Source organism: Chelonia mydas, chromosome 7 (assembly GCF_015237465.2).
Source record: "Chelonia mydas isolate rCheMyd1 chromosome 7, rCheMyd1.pri.v2, whole genome shotgun sequence".
Classification (NCBI taxonomy): domain Eukaryota; kingdom Metazoa; phylum Chordata; order Testudines; family Cheloniidae; genus Chelonia; species Chelonia mydas.
Window position 1 is genome coordinate 19,137,170 of NC_057853.1, and position 22,546 is coordinate 19,159,715.

At 39.1% G+C, this 22,546-nt stretch overlaps 1 protein-coding gene across 6 annotated transcripts in view; it reads right to left on the bottom strand.

Moving 5' to 3' along the window:
• Nucleotides 1–22,546, bottom strand: part of NR2C2 (nuclear receptor subfamily 2 group C member 2) — a 72,169-nt gene that overhangs the window by 30,342 nt on the left and 19,281 nt on the right. For all 6 annotated transcript variants that reach the window (XM_037903651.2, XM_037903653.2, XM_037903648.2 and 3 more), the window contains 5 exons: nt 16,943–17,053; nt 12,828–13,028; nt 9,791–9,893; nt 8,178–8,357; nt 4,425–4,572 (listed from right to left, as the gene is read on the bottom strand). In XM_037903651.2, coding sequence (XP_037759579.1) covers nt 4,425–4,572; nt 8,178–8,357; nt 9,791–9,893; nt 12,828–13,028; nt 16,943–17,014 — 704 coding nt within the window. In that variant the 5' untranslated portion in view covers nt 17,015–17,053. The remainder of the gene's footprint in view (nt 1–4,424; nt 4,573–8,177; nt 8,358–9,790; nt 9,894–12,827; nt 13,029–16,942; nt 17,054–22,546) is intronic.

Below are 22,546 nucleotides of genomic sequence, written 5' to 3' on the forward strand. Positions count from 1 at the left end.
CTAGAGGGTTGGTGATTTTGCCACAGCAAATGAATGCCTTTCTTTTTTTTGCTAAAGTGCTGGTGATTTCTCAACCTGATTTTCCTCTCATTAGCTTTTTGATTTGATTTCTTCTGTCATGCTGGCAGGTGTCGTCTTCTTCATTACAACCAGTAAGCCATTATTGCTATGTAAATTGCATGGCACTTCACAGAGGATCATGCCCCAAGTAAACGGCGTTCCAAATGAGACAGGGCAAAGACAAGGATCACATCAGATGAAGAAGTGTGGTAGGAAAGAACAATGTTTACATAAAACCACATATCCCAATTTTACTTAAATCTTTGTCCTTCTCTTACCATGCCCCTTGTCTAATGTTCTTTCTCCACACCTAACTTAGGGCCTGATCTATGAAGTGCTTTGTAGTCAAATAGTATAATTATGATGTATTTGTTATTTATATAGCATGATAGGTTTGCATAGCACAATATAGACAAATAATGCATGACAGATTCAGGCCTCAGGGAGTTTATCATCTCAGGGCCTGGCACTGAGATGGTAAACTCTCTGAGGCAGGAACCTGTCATGCATTTTTCAACTGTGTTATGTCATGCAAACGAATGGTTCTATATAAATAACAAATACATGATATTAATAATAATACTTACTGATTGCAATGTGGTTATTAGGGCTGTGAAGGAGAACACATCTTGCCTGTGCAACAGAAAAAAATATAAAAGAACAAAATGTCTTTGACCGCAGTATTTATCAGACACTTAGGGTATGTCTACACTATGAAATTAGGTTGAATTTATAGAAGTTGATTTTTTGAAAGCGATTTTATAGTCGATTTTGTGTGTCCCCACGCTAATGCACTAAGCGCATTAAGTCGGCGGAGTGCGCCCACAGTACCGAGACTAGCGTCAACTTTCGGAGCGTTGCACTGTGGGTAGCTATCCCACAGTTCCGGCAGTCTCCGCCGCCCATTGGAATACTGGGCTAAGCTCCCAATGCTTGATGGGGCAAAAACATTGTCGCGGGTGGTTTTGGGCACATGTCGTCAGTCGGCCCTCCCTCCGTGAAAGCAACGGCAGACAATTGTTTCGAGCCTTTTTTCCATGCGGGTGACATACTGTTTTCAGCAGATGGTGCAGCAGGACTGCTAACTGTCGTCGTCATCCACCGCTTCCGCTGCCACTCTGCTCTCCTGATGCTATGAATCCACCTCGCAGGTCCTCTATATGACTGTCATCATCCACCGCTTCCACTGGCACTCTGCTCTCCTGGTGGTCTCGCAGGGCCGCTTCTGCTGCAACTCTGCTCGGCTGCTCTTGTCTCGCCATACCACGGCAAGTATGCAGCCCGCTCAGCTGTTATGTCCTGGCAGCAGACGGTGCTGTAGGTCTGCAAAACTGGTCATCCAACCACCGCTTCCCCTGCAACTCTGCTCTCCTGCAGACACCATACCACGGCAAGCATGGAGCCCGCTCAGATCACGTCAGCAGTTATGAGCATTGTAAACACCTTGCGCATTATCATGCAGTATATGCAGAACCAGAACCTGCAAAAGCAGGTGAGGAGGCGATGGCAGCGTGGTGACGAGAGTGATGAGGACATGAACACAGACGTCTTTCTCTCAAAGCACGGGTCCTGGCAATTTGGCCATCCTGGTGGCAATGGGGTAGGCTCATGCCATGGAACGTCGATTCTGGGCCCAGGAAACAAGCACAGACTGGTGGGACCGCATAGTGTTGCAGGTCTGGAATGATTTCCAGTGGCTGTGAGGCAAGGACAAGGCCACACTGCATTTCAAAACTTATTGAATGCCAGCCTTCTGTTGCTTGGGCAGTCCTCTGGAATGGAGTGGTTGGGTGCCCGGAGGACCCCCACCCAGTGTTCTTGGGCATCTGGGTGAGGAGGCTATGGAACTTGGGGAGGAGGGCGGCTGCTTACACAGGGGCTGCAGTGGCGGTCTGTGCCTTTCTTGCACCTCAACCATAAGCCGGAGCATATCAGTTTGAGCCTCCGGCAGCCTCAGCATTGCATACTGCCTCCTCTCATCATGCTGCCGCCACCTTTCCTCTTGATCCCGCCACCTGTCCTCTCACGCGTCCCTCCTGTCCTTGCATTCATTTTGTGCTTTCCTGGACTTTGCCATTGTCTGCCTCCATGCACTCTGCTGGGCTCTTTCAGTTTGGGTGGACTGCATGAGCTCAGAGAACATTTCATTGCAAATGTGTTTTTTTCGCCTTCTTATCTGCGCTAGCCTCTGGAACAGAGATGCTAGTGGCAGCTTGAAACATTTGTAGCTGCGGGAGGGAAAAAAGGGAGAGTAAAACTGAAAAAGACATATCGGCCATTTAAAAGGAGAGGCTGATGTTTTCGGGTTAACGTACAGCACAAACCCAACTAACACCACCCCCCCGGACACCCAATTCTCTCTGGGATGATCGCTTCACCCCTCCCCCCACTGCATGGCAAACAGCGGGGATGATTTCTTTTCAGCCACAGGCAAACAGCCCAGCAGGAACAGCCACCTCTGAATGTCACCTTAATAAAATTCCCCTATTTCAACCAGGTGACGATGAATGATATCACTCTCCTGAGGATAACACAGAGAGATAAAGAATGGATGGAGCTTGAATGCCAGCTAACACCGGGACCACACGCTGCCATGCTTTCTTATGCAATGATTCCAGACTATGTGCTACTGGCCTGGGGTGGTAAAGTGTCCTACTATGGAGGATGCAACAAGGCTGCCCTCCCCAGAAACCTTCTGCAAAGGCTTTGGGAGTACCTCCTGGAGAGCTTCATTGAGATGTCCCTGGAGGATTTCGGCTCCATCCCCAGACACGTTAACAGACTTTTCCAGTAGCTGTACTGGCTGTGAATGCATCCTAAGTCTTCAGGGCAAATTAATCATTAAACACGCTTGCTTTTAAATTGTATATTATATTTACAAATGTACACTCACCAGAGGTGTCTTCTCCACCTTCAAGGTCCAGGAGCCCGCCTTGGAAGGGTTGGGAAGGTATTGGCTCCAGGGTGATAAACAGTTCCTGGCTGTCGGGGAAAAAGGTTTCTCCGCTTGCCTGGGGTGCACTATCTTCAACCTCCCCCTCCTCCTCATCTTCCTCGTCCCCAAATCCTCATCCCTGTTGCGTGAGACTCCCTTGCAGGAGTCCACGTACAGATGTGGGGTAGTTGTAGGGGCACCCCCTAGAATTGCATGCAGCTCATCATAGAAGTGGCATGTGTGGGGCTCTGACCCCGAGTGGGCGTTTGCCTCTTGGGTTTTTTGGTAGGCTTGCCTGAGCTCCTTAAGTTTCAAATGGCACTGCTGTGGGTCCCTGTGATAGCCTCTGTCCTTCATGCCATTGGAGATTTTTTCAAATATTTTGGCATTTCGTCTTTTGGAACGGAGTTCTGTTAGCACGGATTCATCTCCTCATACAGCGATCAGATCCAGTACCTCCCGTTCGGTCCATGCCGGAGCTCTTTTGCAATTCTGGGACTCCCTGGTCACCTCTGCTGATGAGATCTGCACGGTCACCTGTGCTGATCAGCTTGCCACGCTGGCCAAACAGGAAATTGAAATTCAAAAGTTCGCGGGGCTTTTCCTGTCTACCTGGCCAGTGCATCCGAATTGAGAGTGCTGTCCAGAGCGGTCACAATGGAGCACTCTGGGATAGTTCCCGGAGGCCAATACTGTCGAATTGCATCCACAGTAACCCAAATTTGACCCGGCGATGTCGATTTCAGCGCTAATCCCCTCGTCGGGGAGGAGTAAAGAAATCGATTTTAAGAGCCCATTAAGTCGACAAAAATGGCTTTGTTATGTGGACGGGTGAAGGGTTAAATCAATCTAACGCTGCTAAATTCAACCTAAACTCATAGTGTAGACCAGGGCTTAGTTTCACACATAACACAAATGCAAATATTTAGCAGCAAATTTTCAAAGGAGCCTCCAGTCCAGCCTTCCAAACTGCTATGGCATTTTTATTTGAAGTCATTGCATATGTGAATCAGATAGTCAGATTCCTAAATGACTAAATTCTTATTGCAAATACTATCTGCTCTTATTCACTTGCTCTTGAAGACAAAACTTGTACCAGAAAAAATTGTGCATACAATTGTGTCTACTTTTGAAAATGTGGCCTTTAAGCTAGGCTGCTATTTTCTATCTATGTTAGGATATTATACAGTATTCATTACTGTTGTATCCAAATGTATTTCCATGCCCATTTGTTTGGAAATATCTGAACCCTCAAAGAATAACCACCATCATGTAAGAAGGAAACTTTCATTCTAGAATTGAAAAAGAGGCCATACTTTTGGGGCCTGATCCTACATCCCCCTGGAGTCCATTGTTTATAAAACTGACTCCACAAGAGCTCTAGCCTGAAGGCATTTTAAACAGACCCATTTTACACCTAAAAACTTACCGGGCCCCATCTTTATCTGCTACAAATGTTGGAGTTGCTATGAGAGGGCTTCGTAGGTCTTTCCTGATATAGATTTTTTCAGTTGAAGCTGCACAGTTGGTTGGTTTCTCCCGTTGCACATCAAAAGGCTTTCTTTCACTCTGAACCGCTGCATCAGAATAGAAAAATACAGATTTGAAAGGAAATAATTTATCCAAAAACTAAAATAAAGGAAAATCTTAAAGCAGGATTTCAGTTTGCATGAAATGTGTTGGCTCATTTCAGTTCAATGCAATCTTGGAAATTCAGTATGATAACTGAAGAGACATAGGCCCCAGTGTTGCAATGCACTTAATCACATTTTTATTAAATAAGAAATCAATGGGACTAATCATATTCTTGAGTGTTTTGCGGGACTGGGGTTAGAGATTGTTACTGCATTGCATTTAACCAAGTTAAGCATTCGGGACGACACATTTTCACACTATGATTTTGAGGAAAGGAATATGTAGCTGTTAGGACCAATGATATTTCTTGAACATTTTATTTAAAAAATCAATGCTAAAATTCATAGCAGGGCAGGCAGGCTGAGAGGAAATGTTTGCACTGCTATATGGCAGAAGAGCATTTAATGCCTAGGCACAGTGGATCTGTAAATGATTTAAAGGTAATGCACACATTCTGGCCAGTTAAGAAGGTCTAGTGGGCTCCTAAAAAAATCTCTCCAAGATTAAAAATACCTCCAGTTTTAAAGTGTAGGAAAAAACACTTATTGTTCAAGGTTCTAAAAGGGATATGGATGAATCTCAAGCAAAAGAATCAGAAAACAATGTTGTGATTTTAAAGAAAATTAAATGTATCCCCTGTAACATTGGGTCATCATAGTTGAGTGGACTAAGCATGGGACTGGCAGCCAGGAGCTCCTGCCACTAATTTGCAGCGTGGCTTTGGGCAAGTCATTTAACTACACAGTGCTCCCTTGAAAAATTTTCTCAAAAATTGGGATATTAAAACTGATATTCTTCACAAGCGTGTTGTGAGAATTAGTTAATGTTTGTACAACACTATATATACATATAGTGCACTACATAAAATATAAAGCACTATATAAGTACAGAGCATTACTCTACAATTATTGTACCATTCATACAGCAATCAACTATAAAGCAGTTCTTCATGGCCTCATGAAACTAACTTTCTTCCAATCAAAATATAAAACCCATTGCTTTGACCTAGCCTTCCCACCTTAACAAAAATAAAATTTAGAAATAAAAAAAAAAATTCCCCACTGACTGGGGATGGAGAGCAAATTATCCTAATGTTTGTTAGAAATCATAAGGCCCAGAAACTAGGTTATGAACATGATATAAATACCTTGGATAGGAAGGATTTGCTGTATTGTTTATTAACATTGGATTAAGTAAAATGATTGCCAGTGCAAATAATTTACACTTATTAACCAGAAGTCTGATCCAGTGTCCACTGAAATCATTGGGCATCTTTTCCACTGGTTGCAATGGACCCTGGATCAACCTCTAGAAATGCAGCAGCATCTGCAGTTTGCCACTAAAAGTGGCATTAGGACATTTTAAACTGCCAGCTCAAAAGAGCCCTACAGGTGGCATAGCTGGCCATGTGAGGCCCATCCCAAAGTAGAAGGATCCTGTTATGGTGTATAGCTACCATAATAGCTTCTCTGCCACCTGTGTCTGGCACAGAGGCCATTGCCAGTGATAAGGCAGTGGCTGGTGCTTCCCTGTGCCCCAGAGATCCCAGAAGGTGTAACAGCCCCTTAGGATCATGGGCAGGCAGAGAAATTCAGAGCAGTTTTCAGACTTTTCTAATTTACACGAAGGGGGGACTGGCACACAGCTAGCCCAGGACCAAGAGAACACAAAGATGTCTTAAAGATATCTTTGCACTTCCCTCTTAAGCTGCATTGACTCCAGGTACTTTAGAGTTAAATAATATTCACAATAAAATAATCCCAGACTTGTAAAGAAGGTATTGGAATAATATTTGCAATGAATATAAAACTTAGCTTTATGTCTTTTCTTTTAATAAAACAAATTTGGGGTAAGTACATTGTTATGCAATAGTATGCCACAAAGGTAGAGAACATTGCACCTCATCTCACAGAACATAACATGCCTTATTTAATGGGAAATCTGTGTTGGATCATATTAAAGAAGTTCTGTATTAAAATCACAAATGAGTTTGATTCCCCATAGTTTAAATTCCAGGGTATTACTAACTAAGAGGTCTCTTGGTTTTTGGTACTGTTTCTCTCCCTCTATGTGTGAAACTTGCAAGCTGCTAATTGTGTTAGTACATTCTAAGACAGAGTCTGTTCTCAAAGCAATTCACAGAGAGAGAGACTCAAAGCAATACTCTAACAACAGAAAGAGCACCCAGAGACTCCCCGCCCTTTGTTGTATTAACAATTGTGATTAAAATAGAGCTAGAGGATGTATGTGGATGGATGCTTGGTGTGGATAATAACTGAATGATCAGGGAAGTGCCAGCCTAAGAATCCAGTGTCCATCGGCTGAAGAAGGCGTCAAGTGGAAAAAACCAGAGGACCCCCCGGAGGGCAGACTGGAATCCACCCAACAGCCTCAAGAATGGGAGAACCAAAGAACAAGATAACATCTAGCAGCACGGAGCCATCAGGAATGTGCTATCTGCTGATTGATTCAGCAACAGCATGATGAAGCAATTCCCATAGACTGGCATAGGAAGAAATTCCTATAAAAATAGACTCTAAAAAGTGAGAACTTTGGGGTCTAATTCTGCAAACCAACTTCCAGGAGCATCAGATGAGCATCTGACAAAGCCCTGCTCCCTCCTCATGTCCAGGCCACCTGGCCAGTGGCTTGGCATGAGTAACTCTAAGGCTGGTAACTATGATAACAACCTTGCAGAACCTGTGTGTGTGTGTGTTTGTATGAATGAATATGTGAATAAATATGAGATTGAATGGAATGTTATAGCTATAACTAACTGCTTACTATGATTCTTTCTGTATTCACAATAAATGTGGTATTTTGCCTTTTTCCCTTTAATAAGATCCTGCTGGTTTTTATTTTATTGGTATAACATTTGCACCAAGTGGGATTTATGGTACATTATTCTATAACAGGAGAAATAAATCCCAAATCTGACAGCAAAAAAAAAAAAAAAAAAATCTACCCATACACAAGAAGTTATTCCAAAATGAGGCCACAGAGTTTCAGAAGGGACTACTAGATCATCTAGTCTGACCTTCTGTGTATCACACGCCACCAGCACCACCCAACATCCACACACTAAACCCAACAACCAAAACTAGACCAAAGCATTACAACCCACAGGAAACCACACAAACACATGCCACAGGCAGAAAATAGGAGTGACATTCTCCATTACAAACAATGTACTTGTAAAATGCACTAAAAGTGAGGCGCTATCTACCCCTTCTTAGGGGATGTGATATAATATCACACATAAGAGATTGATTTCAAAGTTATTCATCACTGTAGCTTGAACTTCCTCTACAAAAGTGAACTAAATAAAAGGTTTAGAGAAGAAAATGTGAGGCAGATATTTGGGATGACAAAAATTCTGTAACAAAGATACTTCTTGATTTGTATTCAGGAAAGTATTGCGGATGTCTTAGAACTTGGTGTTTCACATGGACAGAGATAGAAAACTGAAAATATATTTAACAGTACTGGTCGTCTACATATTTATTACTTGGTAGACAGAGTATCGGTTTGGGTAATGAACACTCACATTCCATTTTCATGCCCATCTCTAAGCATTTCTTAAGCCTACAGAACTGGCAACGATTCCGATGGTGTTTATTGATGATACAGTCCTGGTTGCTACGACAACTGTAGGTCAAATTCTTCCTTACACTCCTCTTAAAAAAACCTTTGCATCCCTCGCAACTGACAGCACCATAGTGACGACCTAAAGGAAAAGGAAATGCATGTGCAGCTCGGTTACCACAAGGAAATTATTTATATTTTTAATACCAACATTTTATTTATAGCAGGCAGAGCCTATTGACAAATCACACCTTAGATTTGTTTTATATTCTTGGTTATTCCTCATATCTGCAGGCACTGATGGTGAAAGCACTATTCTAGTCTGATGTCACAGTTTTGTTTTGCATTTCTTTCAGGAGATCCTCCAGGATCAGCCCATTTCCCACCATCCTCGAAGAGTATGCATAATGGCAACACCCACTTCTGCCCAGGACTAATGGTTCCTCTTGGAGTCCAACAGTGTAGCTACATAACTGCTAATGAAGTCACATGCATGGATACAAAATATATAAAGGATATTACATGCAAAAACGACATTAAAAGAACATTAAAGTTGCAAGTCAATCACTCAAAGCATAGGAAATTCCAGAATAAAGGTTATCCAGGAGACATTAATTCAGATCCCTTTGTGTATGCATTGTGATACTGCCTTTAATTACATGATCACGTACTACTTTTTTCACAGGACCTCATTTAGTGCGTTAAATGGATGGAAAGTGTTCACTAACCAGTTGAGCAAACTCCTTGCACTATACTCTCAGCCCAAGCTAGGGACAGGAGTGGGATGTGTGTGGTCAGGCCTAATGGTTGGAGCCATGGAGGTAGCCAGGCCTGGAGTTAAGGATCAGGACTACAGGATACACTGGGAGCACAGTTAAGAGCAGAGCTGATGGTTAGTGACAGGGATCAAAAGCCGAATGCTAGAGCCAATGGGTGAACTAGAGATGTGGTCAGGAAGCCAGGGGTGCCAACGATGGAGAAGGGCAGGGGCTGAAGCAATCACAAGAGCAGGCTGGGTAAGAAGCAGGAACATGCGCAGCTGTGTACATGGAACACGTCGAGGACCCACTGAGCTCTGTTGCTGTGCTAAATAATAGGTAGGTCCTCTCCTCCACCAATCAAGAAGTGCAATCAATCATGCAGCTTCCCCCCCCCCCCCCCCGCCCCACTAGGATCAGCTGTGTCCAGTATGTTGCTAGGATACTGACCATGCTGCAGCTGGCTCCCTGGCACTTACACCCCTCACACTGTGTTGTTGCTAGCTGGTCAAAAGTGAAAGTTTTCTTGCCAATATTGGAGTTCAGACTAGTTCTGGTTCAAGGAGGGTTTAACTAGTGTGATACCAAGCACAGCTTGCCATAATTATGATCAAGTATCATGTCCTTTAACTTATTTGTTCACAATTGTGTTCAAACCACAAGTATACCAGCCACAGGTGGTGATAGCTAACACATTTCTGTACTGTAAATTCATCCTCTTTTGACCAAGTCTCAATTGCTATTCTCATTATACATAAACACATCGTCACTCCATCTTTACTAGTAACACATCTGTTACAAGAGTATATTTGCTTACCTGATGCTTTATCTCCACAAACAACACAATATTCTACTACTTGTGGCCGCTGGACATCAGCTTTACCCAACAAACGTTCCACTGAAGCAGAGTCTGTCACAATCTAAAACAAAATGCCAGAACAGTTAAGGTGTTGCTTTGATATATCACATCAAATCAAGCTCTAAAGAGATTTCATATTCAGATCAACTGATTGGCTTAGCGTTGCTAACTCTTGCAGGTTAGTACTTGCAATAGAAGTTGGCATCTAACCTGCTTAGGCACTTTTGTAAATCCCATTAGGCACCTAAATACCTTTATAAATCTGCCCCTAAATTTAGTCTGGAAGCCTGGTTTAGGCAGAGGCCTGTTGCAGTTTGGAAAGACAGAGTCCAGTCTGGGAGTTTAGCTTAGGCAGAGGCCTGATCCAGAACTGAAAGATTTATTCCGGATTGGGGCTCTTCTTAAGCAGAGACCTGCATTAGTCTTCAAAGATTCGGGGCTTGTCTACATAGAGAAGTTATTGCAGAATAAAGAAATTTAAGTGTAATAGCTATACTGGAATAACTTCCCCATATAGGTAATTTTATTTTGGAATAAGAGTGCCTTTTTCCAGTTTAGCTTAATCAACTTCCAAAGTGGATTAATATTATAAAATAACATCTGAGTTTTTTTCTGCTCCTCCCCTTTCACTGCATTTGAGCCTCTGACACCATTCACATAGGTAGATCACTGTGTGACAGTGCACTTCACCACAGGAGCAAATATTATCATTTGGATAGCTAACTGGTCACTTGGAGTTGTAAATCAGATAGCTAAACATCTAACTGCTAATACTCATACCTGCAATAAAGTGTAAGTACAAAAAAAAGAAGGTACAAATGTTGTGGACACAAATTTTGCTCACAAAAGGGAATACAGCCTTCTGAAAATATAGGCCTGTCCAGTTTTGTTTTAAAGTTATTACTCCTCTTTTTAGACACCATAAACAAAGTATATCCACTAGTTTTGTAGTTCCTATGAAAATAGAGGGCCAGATCCTCAGTTGGCATAAATCAGCATTGCTTTATTGACTTCAACGGAGCTATGCTGGTTTACAGCAGCTGAAGACTTAGCCCACAACGTTTTATGCACCTCACATTAGCTCTATTTCATTCCCACTCCTTTTACAGCAGTGGTGGGCAACCTGCGGCCTGCACGCAGCCCGTCAGGGTAATCCGCTGGCAGGAGGTAAGACAGTTTGTTTACACTGACTGTCTGCGCCTATTGGAAAACCTGGGAGGTGGGCAGGTGCAAGCCCACCACTGTTTTAGAACTTTGGGGATATCATTCAATGATGCGAACATACAAACAAGAATGCTTGGCAAGACAAAGTGCTATATTAAAGGAAGTTAAATAATGCAATAATATAAAATTCTGTTCAGTTCAAAATACAGGATGAAAAAAGAAAAGGAGTACTTGTGGCACCTTAGAGACTAACCAATTTATTTGAGCATAAGCTTTCGTGAGCTACAGCTCACTTCATCCGATGAAGTGAGCTGTAGCTCACGAAAGCTTATGCTCAAAGTACTCCTTTTCTTTTTGCGAATACAGACTAACACGGCTGTTACTCTGAAACCTGTCAGGATGAAAATAGTCCGTCCTTAACCCTTTGCAAACCAATAAATCAGAGGCAGGATTAAATCCTAAAAGAGAAGAAAAGGGAAGAGAGGGGAAAGGAAGAGAGAGTGGACGGAGGGAAGTGGGGGAGTATAATCCAATAAACTCACACTTTTTTCATGGTATCAGCAAGGAAGTTAATCCTGACAAAATTAATCTCACTGACAAAGTTTTTAAAAAACTTTTAAAAAAAAGCTTTAAATTAATTATGTTTATTAATTTAAAAAATTAAACTTCCAACCATATACAGTATTCAGCTTATATTAGCACTGTGCTTGGTTTTATTGGCTTTTATTAACTGGGGCATAGAATCAGTGTATTATAATATGTTACAGACCATTGTAGTACTGGAAAGAAACAAGGTCTCATCTTTAAATATTCACTTACAGTTCATGTTAACTCCTAGGAGTTGTTGTTTATTTTGGTACGTTTCCACTGTCTTTGTGCTGAATATAACATGATTATTTTTGTTTCTTTTATGGGTCTGTCTGTATTTTAATGCCCAAATCATCCCATTAAACACAGACATTAAATAAAAATATGATTCAAAACAGAAGGTTTTCTGCTTTGAGGCATTTAAATGTAATTTACAATAAACTGTTATTTTAAAAATCTCTTAAAAACAATTGTTGTTATTTAGATGTTTATTCACAGATGGAAATTTTCTCTCCTGTAAATCACTCTTTTAATTTTACTGTCAAATAAAATGATAGTTCTATCATATTGACAGCAACAGGGAGTAGATATCTATTTTAAAGAGGTGGATGTGGATGTGGGGAAAAAAGCTCCTACTTTAGTAGAAAAAGTTTGATCTATGTTTATTAATGTGTATTATTTGTATTATGATAGATCCCAGACATCTGAATCATGACCAGGACCCCATTCAAACATATTGTAAAGACAGCCCCTGTCCCAAAGAGCTTACGTTCCAAGGTCTTGAGCCCTGCAAAGATTAAAATAACTTTGCCCATTGCCTTCAGCGGAACTACTCACAGCCATCAAATTACGCATCTGCTTAAATCTTTGCTGAATTAGGACCTTAATAAGGAGAACATGCAACAATGGGTGTTGGAACACAGTAGAAAGAGTGAGGGGAGAAGAGGGAGACAGATAATAGTAAAAGGACACAAATTTGCATAGATGAAGTGTTATAATTTGCAGTTTTATGAACCTATAACAGCCCTCTCTTGCAGTTTACTGTGGCATTTTAGGAAGTAAATTGGAAAGTTAGCCATGGAACTGAACAAAATGATTATATAACATTTTCAAAAACCTGTACATAGGAAGTTTAGCTTTTAGAAAACTATCAAAACTTTTAGGGGTTTAGGGCTATTATACAATTAAATCTATTTAAATCAATAATTGAAGCAGTATAGCCTGCTTCAATTATTGTATTTACCTGAATTCTGCCTGGTACAATGTTGTCAGTGGTGGTAAAGATAAGTTGCTTGGCATTAGAGGTTTCAGGTGCTGCCAATATCACCTTTCCTGTTCCAGTTCCATCTGGACTGGCCAAGATAAACTGTTGCTTCGGAGACACTGATGAGTCCACTGCTGTCACTATCTGGATTTTCTGTCCTGTTTGCTGATCTGTCACAATCTGCAAGAAATGTTGAAGGATTTTATAAGGCATAATATAAGATTTAACATTCTAAAATCTTTGGTTCTATCTCAGAATTATATCTTATTACCTGATAATGGCTCTTCACTGCCTTGCAACTTACATAGTCATTTATACTTGTGCAAAATAGGTGTAAATGATGACACAAAGTGCAAGGCAGTGGAATCAGGCCTTTATGTATATATAGTGCTTCTGCAGAGAAGGGTGCTTGTGGAATGGGAAGCATTGGTGATATGAAAGGTGAGGAAGTAGCTGGACTATAGTAAATCACACTAAACAGGTCAAGAAAGAATCTCTCTAATGTGTAAACAGTGAGGTGGCAAAATTTGCAGATGATACAAAATTACTAAAGATAGTTAAGACCCAGGCAGACTGCGAAGAGCTACAAAAGGATTTCTCAAAAGTGGGTGACTGGGCAACAAAATGGCAGATGAAATTTAATGTTGATAAATGCAAAGTAATGCACATTGGAAAGCATAATCCCATCTATACATATAAAATGATGGGGTCTAAATGAGCTGTTACCACTCAAGAAAGAGATCTTGGAGTCATTGTGAATAGTTCTCTGAAAACATCCACTCAATGTGCAGCAGCAGTCAAAAAAGGAAACAGAATGCTCGGAATAATTAAGAAAGGGATAGATAATAGGACAGAAAATATCACGTTGTCTCTATATAAATCCATGGTACGCCACATCTTGAATACTGTGTGCAGATGTGGTCACCCCATTTCAAAAAAGATATATTGGAATTGGAAAAGTTTCAGAAAAGGGCAACAAAAACTATTAGGGGTATGGAACGGCTTCCGTCTGAGGAGAGATTAATAAGACTGGGACTTTTCAGCTTGGAAAAGAGATGGCTAAGGGGAGATACGAGTGAGGTCTATAAAATCATGACTGTTGTAGAGAAAGTAGATAAGGAAGTGTTGTTTACTCCTTCTAATAATACAAGAACTAGGGTTCACCAAATGAAATTAATAGGCAGCAGGTTTAAAACAAATAAAAGGAAGTATTTCTTCACACAACGCACAGTCAACCTGTGGAACTTCTTGCCAGAGGATGTTGTTCAGGCCAAGACCATAACAGGGTTCAAAAAAGAACTAGATAAATTCATGGAGGATAGGTCCATCAATGGCTTTTAGCCAGGATGGGCAGGAATGGTGTCCCTAGCCTCTGTTTGCCAGAAGCAGGAAATGAGCGACAGGGGATGGATCACTTGATGATTACCTGTTCCGTTCATTCTCTCTGGGGCACATGGCAGTGGCCACTGTTGCAAGACAGGATACTGGGCTAGATGGACCTTTGGTCTGACTCAGTAGGGACATTCTTATGTTCTTATGTGATCCAAATAGTATAAAAAGAATACCAATGAAGTATAATGACCAAGGTTCTTATGTTCACCTAAGTGAAAAATGTGTAACATATTGTACATGGCTATGTATGACCAAGCACATATCCAGTACACATACACAGAAAATCTAATCTGATATAATCACAAAGTTTCCTCACTTAAAGAATTAAAAGTGAAAGTAAAAATACTTTGGAAAACTCTATGAGGTCAAACTCATTCATTCTGAAAAAGGGAAACATATTAGTAAACTGTGAAACTAGCCTCTTCTGGTCAATATGAGAGGCAGAGATGCAAGGTGGGTCAGGTAATATCTTTTTATTGAACCAACTTTTGCTGGTGAGACAGACAAGTTTCTGAGCAAACACAACTCTTCTTTGGGTCTGGGAAAGTACTCTTGACTGTCACAGCTAAATGCAAGGTGGAACAGTTTGTTTAGCATAAGTAGTTAGCACATTTTCTAAGGGACCATTAGAGGTTGAGTGGCCCATTAACGCCTCTGAGTCATAGGACAAAAAGAGGAGGTTAGTGCGCTACAGATTGTTGTAATAAGCCATAAATCCAGTATCTCTGTTCAGTCCATCATTTTTAGTGTCTAGCAGAATTATGAATTTAAGCTCCCAGGTTTGTCTTTTGGTGTTGTGCACACAATACTAGAGACAGAAAATTAAAAGCATTCCACCTCATGACTATAGTTGAGATTTCTTCTGTTTTGGTTAAAAATAAATACACAATTTCAAAACATTTTTTGTGTGTGTAGTTAATTTACAGTTAAGGTTTATATGCTAATCTGATCACTTGTGTGAATAAAGTTTCGTAGCATAGAACACATAATCCTTAACAAATAAACATATTATCATCACCATTTAAAAAAAATCTAAGCATATGGAACAGCCAATTATGATAATTAAGGATCTCACTAGGCAAAAGATCTCTGGGCTATCTTGCTGCTCCACAGAGCTCTTACTGGCCATCACAGTGTATTATATTGAAAATCTTAGCTGGTAGCATGAAGTCACAGTGAAATTTTGTCTGTGGGATCAAGACTGATACCTCTATGATGCTGCCTGTAAATTTTTTACAGAGATGGGAATTGTTCTTTTCCCTTTCCAGTATTCACCCTCAGCATGGACTGTTAGTTCCTTTACAAGCAGTAGAGGTATGAGGAACAAGATTAATTGTTCTGCCCAAGTGGGCCAAAACTAAAGTTATGCTGGGAAGATCTGCTCTAAGAACTTCAGAATGTCCTAGTATTCTTCAGTCATACACGTTGAGGAAATATAAATCCTTTGATGGGGTGGTGAGATATATGCTGATATTGTAGATCCAGTAGATAAAAAAGTTTTTTTGCTATTGTTACTTAACCAGAAATATGTCTGCAAAGGAGAATCCTCCCATAGTGATAGACTCTAGAGAGTAAGACAGTGAAGAGGCATAAATTGTCTGATTTTTCTTTTTCTAGATTTAGAGGGAATATATAGGCAAAAACTGCAGGTAATATATATACACTAGAGGACAACTCTCAATGCCTGTCTACAACTGACAATCATAGAATCACAGATTCATAGAAATGTAGGCTGGAAGGGACTTTAAGAAGCCATCAAGTACTACCCTCTGCACTGGGGCAGGACCAAGTAAACCTAGACCATCCCTGACCTAGGCTAGGTGTTTGTTCCACCTGTTTTGAAAAACTCCCAAAGATGGGGATTCCACAACGTCTCTTGGAAGCCTATTTCAAACCTTAACTACCCTTATATTCGGAAAGTTTTTCCTAATATCTAACCTACATATCCTTTGCTGCTGATAAAACCCATTATTTCTTGTCTTCCATCAGTGGACATGGAGAGCAATTGAGCACAGTGCTCTTTATAACAGCCTTTAACATATTTGAAGTCTGTTATCAGGTGCCCCCTTAGTCTTCTTTTCTCAAGACTAAATAATTGCCAGTTTTTTTAATGTTTCCGAACCGGTCAGGTTTTGTAAACTTTTTATCAGTTTTGTCGCTCTACCTAGACTGTCCCCAGTTTCTCCACATCTTTCCTAAAATGTGGTACCTAGAATTGGACATGTTACTCCAGCTAAGGCCTCACCAGTGCTGAGTAGAACAGGACAATTACCTCCCATGTCTTACACGCAACATTCCTGTTAATACTTCCCAGAACATTAGCCCTTTTCTCAAGTGCATCACATTGTTTACTTATATTTAATTTGTGATCCACTATAACCTCCAGATCCTTTTCAGCAGTATTATCACATACCTAGTTGTTCCCCATTTTGTATTTGTGCATTTGACTTTTCCTTCCTAAGTGAAGTAATCTGCACTTGATCTTTATTGAATTTCATCTTGTTGAATGCATACCAATTCTCCAATTTGTACAGGTCATTTTGAATTCTAATCACTGAAAGGACCTCTGTGATATCTGGTACATTAAAAACAAGAGCTAACTATATTTTTCAAACAAAGAAATAAAATTGGACAATAACTGGATGATATTTGCTTTCATAATAAGGGCCCATTGACTGAGTTATTTAAATTAAAGATTTTACCTGAATGCGCTGTGGTGAAGCTACAGAAGAGTCTGTAGAAATAATTTGGATGCGTTGAGAGGGGCTGGTCATCACTGGAGATTCAGATAATGAAGTCTGAACAGTCTGTACCTGTAAATAACAAGACAGAAATTTCACTTCATGTACTATTATAACATAGTGGATATTTTTTATCTTAAACATTATACAACTCCATTGTGGATTCTAGACCTATCAGAAAAAGTTTCAGTAGCTAAAACACACTAGTATCTGCTTTCACTGAATTGTCAGAGTATGTTTTTGTTGGCAAGAATGAATCTATTATGCTCCAGAATAATCACTACATAATTAGACTTGGCAGAATTCAATTTTTATTTTTTATTTTGATGGATAATATCAATGTTTATTTTTAAGTATTTTTCTATTTTTATCTACTTTAATTTTTACAGTTGTGCAAAATTATGGATATTAAGCATTTTTTTCAATTTTTATCTGTTAAAATTTTCACAGTTGCAGGCAATTATGGGCAGGTCAGACAATTATTTAAATGACAATAGATGTTGAGAGTCAAAAAGTTAAAGCTGCATAACCACTAAAAGACAAATTGTCAACTTCATATGTCAACATATACAATGTAAAATACACTTAAATCAAACTATTAAGTTGTCAAGCAGCATTTTTCTTACTTTGTCTATCAGTAAGTTTCTATTAATATCAATTGAAATATTTTTTCATCTGTTTGTATGTGTATGGTGTGAAATCGATGTTTACCGACAGTTACCAGTAAAAATCTAATCTTTCCAAGTCTAGGTATAATATTACTTGATCATGCTTCTCAGAAGAGGCATACAATCTAAACAGTGTGGTCACTATTACTGAAATGAAAAAAACATACCTTTTTTCAACTTCCAGTTATTTACTTGATAAATCTTTTTTTGCTTCTTTTTAAAATAAAGCTGTTCGACATATTAGTAATAATATTTTGTACTAATATATCACCTTTCATCTGAGGATCTTAAAATGTTTTATGAACAATGAAGTCCAAAATTTTCAGACCTGTTTGCCAAAAATTAGACACCTTAATCAATACTCAGGACCCTAACTAAAAGTGGCCTACTTTCCAGAGACCAGAGTGCCTGACTCTCCCATTAATTTCAAAGGGAATGGGTGAGTGCTCAGCATCTAATAAATTTACGGCTTTTGGTTAGGTGCCTGAATATGGATTTAGATGCTTAATTTTAAGGAACCAAGTCGAAAAGTATTTGCTATGATCCTACAACAATCCTTTGGAAACAGACAAGTAATGTTACCTTTATTTTACAGATGGCGAAAGTTGGGCATACAGAGGTTAGTGACCTGCAGAGTGCAGAGTTTTGAGACCACAGCTCTATCCCCTAGACCATGCTTTTAAAGCCACCCTCTCCAATGTTGGAGATGGAAGAGAAAGACTTTTCTGTCTCAGATTCCATTCCTCCATCCTACCTTTTGTTATATAGCTCCAAAATATCCTTGAGAGCCAGGAGATGTCTTGATGCTTAGCCTGGACCTAAATAAAAAGGTATTTGGGGATAGAGGAGGAGGAGAACGTTCCGGGCAGTCCACATGCCTCCAATCTGCCCAAATTGGCATTTACCCCTTTTATTTCCCTGATTTTATGTGGTCAATCTGAAGTCTCTCATAATATCTAGTTAAACTATGTAGCCTGCCTGGAATAAGTGGCAGCCTCATTTTCGAAGCTGTTGTGAGAGCAATTTTCAACTGCAGTGAGTGTTATTTAGACATTTATTTAGAGTACAGTAGTGTTTGGATAAGCAACTCTATAAAAATGGCTTGGCTAAGTTTGAATTTTATTGTTTGCTCAGTATGCAAGTGTAAAAAAGTTGGTTTTATAATAGCTATCAGTGCTGCAGACTTGGATCTACCTTCCCACATACCATCACCAGAAATTAATATTAGGAAACCAATTTCTCTCCTTAGTTACACGTTTAATTACTATTATCCTTAGTGAGGGTTTCACAGATGTAACTGAGGGTAAAAACTGACCCTCTAATTGGAATTCAGTTAACAATTCTGTTGGTGTGCGAAAACAAACAGATATCATCTCCCTCTACAACACCTGTCTGCATTGGCCCTGCTGCAGGACTAACAGGTGTAAAATGCAGCATAAATCTATTTTTGTCATGTTAGTAAGCATATCTGACTCTGGATACATGCAGGAAGCAGATAAATTTCATAACAAGTGCTATTTTTACAGTTAATTTTCAGAGCAGAAATTGATTTTAAATACAGTTGTTTGAGGTTGAAGGATGCCCCATGGATGCTTAGGAAATGCAGCTATCTCAAACCCTGGAAGATCCTGGATAAACTGGAATCAGACTCTAGGAATTTTGTGACCCTAGAAGGATATGTACGATTTGGATGTTGGTGGCAGAATGCCCCATAGAAGATTTTTTGAGGGTGAGGGCTTTAACTGAAGTAAGAGTGAATGAAAGATGTTGGCTTGACAATCTTGAAGACTTCTATTAATCCGCAGAACTGATACAGCACAAGCAATGCAAATTTGCACATGTACAACTCGGTCAATTGTGATTAAACCCCAACCCGGAGGAACCATCACAACCGGAAAGTTCAGTCTCCATGTCCTATTCAATCTTCACCCTTGTTGATGCAACTAGCAACAAGAGGAAACAATTAGTACTGATTTTGATTGTTGGTTATTTGAGGTAGACACCTTCCCACGAGGAAACAGACTAAGACCTCCAAATGGATTTCACAAAGGCCAGTTAAGAGACTATCTGATGGTAATAACTTTCAGTCACAATCAACTTACAGATAAAAGGTGCCTATATGCCATTACTAATCCCCAGAGCCCTCCAACACTCTGTTTTTGTTAAGATTTCCTTCAGTTCTAGGGCCCACTAGGGCCTTTTAAAAACCAGCTTACTTAATCTTACTTGGCTCGTTCATATCTAAATATGAACTGGGCCTAGTATACAATTCCTCACTATTTGGAAGATGCTGTAGAAACATTTTCAAGCCTATTTGTGTTTAAGCCCAAATAAAATTCACAGCCATTGTGTATATATTATATATATAATTCAGGACCTTGCCCTACAAACCTTCCACACAAAAGATGCCATCTGAAATCAATGGGAATTCTACACTTGGATGGCTTGCAAGATTGAATCCCCTGGTTTACAGTTAGTGTAAAATATTTCAGGTTAAAATACTTTAAGTAAAAAATTTCAAAAATCCCTTCAGCTAGTTCCAAATTATAGAAAATTTTTGTACAAACATTACATATACTTATTTGTGCTGAATTCACGAAAAATGGCTCTATTTTACTTTTAAATTTTGCAGGTCAATAATCCATGATGTGGACAAATGCCTTTGCCTATTCTCAAAAAATTTAAAACAATGGTGATAATTTGATTAGAAAATCACATATCATGAATGTGCAACAATATTTTCCACAAAAAAATCTTAAAATATCTTTAACATATAGATTTTATATAGATGTGAGGCCACTGCTTTCATATGAAAGATTGTAACAGCTTCTCAGAAGAAGTTAATATAATTTTAATTAGTTAATAAATATTTACACAACAGACTTTAGAAGCTCCAGAGGTGTCATTACAATCTGTCAAATCAATAGTCTACAACATGTTTACTTTTTTCAGTCACATGCTTTATTGAGAGTAATTAATATTGTTATTGATTCATTTTGTTTTATCTTGTTGTAGAAAAACTGACAATAGATTTTATATACATGGCATAATTTGAATAACTAATACTGTAGATTATTATTACAGGTGATACAAAATGACAATTTATTTTAAAATATCCCTTTTAATCTACAAATTAAACAGTCAGTTAGGGAACTCAGGGAACTCAGATAGTAAGGTGATATGGACCATAGAAATAGACAAGATATACAACCACAGTGCCTCATACTTAACTTAAATAATAAGGGTTACAGAAGATTCCAGTTTCTGCCATATCTATTTATTTGAAACCAATGAGGCACAAATTGGTCACAATTCTGCCCTTCTGATAGCTGTTCTTTCATTTTAATTAATTAAAAGCTTGGGATTCTTAGTTAAGTCTATCCCGATATTAAATGACACCTGTCACAAACATTATCACATAGATTTTGAATTGTTGATTAACTCAGAATCATATGTAAGCCAGTCCCCTCTTCTAATAAAATTATATAAATTATGGGGTTTCTTAAACAGTCTTTAAACACACATTTATATTGTCCTGATGTAAGAGTCTGTAATCCTGTATTTACAGTGCATAACTGACCCTAACAGCTTCATATTAGCATTGTTGAGTGGAAATGTCTTTTCTGGAAATCCTCAAGAGAATAATTAAACACTATTTTTGTAGTTTTGGGACTTGTTCTTGGATTCACTATCTTCCTGAATGGTCTTACTTGGAGATAAAACCATTGATTTTCCAAACTGAAGTATATGAATCTATTCAATTTAAGTGATGACGACAATCCCAGAAGTACCTGTTGATCAACGTTTGCATTGCTGGAGAACAGTTAACGCTGTACCTAGTCATAAACTAAGTTTGTATAGGAAGTCCTAATCTTCTGTGACCTTTTGTGGTTAACATAAAGAATTAGCTTAGCTACTCTATGATTTAAACAAAAGAAAAGAACTTAAGGCACAAGTCAGACATTACTGTATAATATCTCAGAGACAAACCTGTTAAAATAAACACTACATTAATTGAATCAGGCAGTTTCACTCTTTTGTGCTTTTAAGTCCTAGGTAATACTGTGTAGTGTGGAAGTCAAATCCAATAAACTAAATCATGAAAGAGCAAGACAATACCTCATATAATTATCTTTCATACATACATAGATTTCAATGGCACAAAATTGTAGGGAGGGGAATACAATTAGTAGGATCTCTAAATCACTGGCAGATATAGTATATCCTATAGCTGAAAACAAGATGTCTGACCAACAAAAATTTAACTGATAGTATCAGAAGGCTACTGGAAGATCTAATTTAACAGTAATTTCCTTATCCTGTGTGCCAAGTCATTAACTGAGATCCACACATTTTAAAAGATGTACATTTTAGCTGTTAGGATCTTTTAGATGTTTCATCCTCACCTGTGGAAGGCTAATCCTTTTTGAAGTATTTTAATTACCTTTTAGACTACAAAAGCACCTGGAGTCTACTCTTGCCCTAATGTATGGGGATTTGCACAGGCATGCATGAAATAATGTCAGTATGTAAACAGGAACTAGCGTATAACTCCTCTGTAAACTCTTTGGGGCAGGGGCAGCCTTTGTGTTCTGTATTGTATAGTGCCTAACAAACCATCTCACCTATTCACCATCATCACATAATTTCCCTGTGGGATTGTTTATACGAAAAAGCAACATTAGTAAGTATTTATGGGAATTATTTTTAACTATTTTAAAGAAAATTCAACAGATGGCAACAAGGAGAAAGCTAGTACAATATGATCAGCCAGGTGTCCACCAATAAGGGCTTTGTAGACCACTGGTGGACCACATTTTGAGAACCATTGCGTAAGTGATGTATCATTTTCATTTTTCTTCAGAAACTGAAAAATATTTATGCACCTCAATTTATT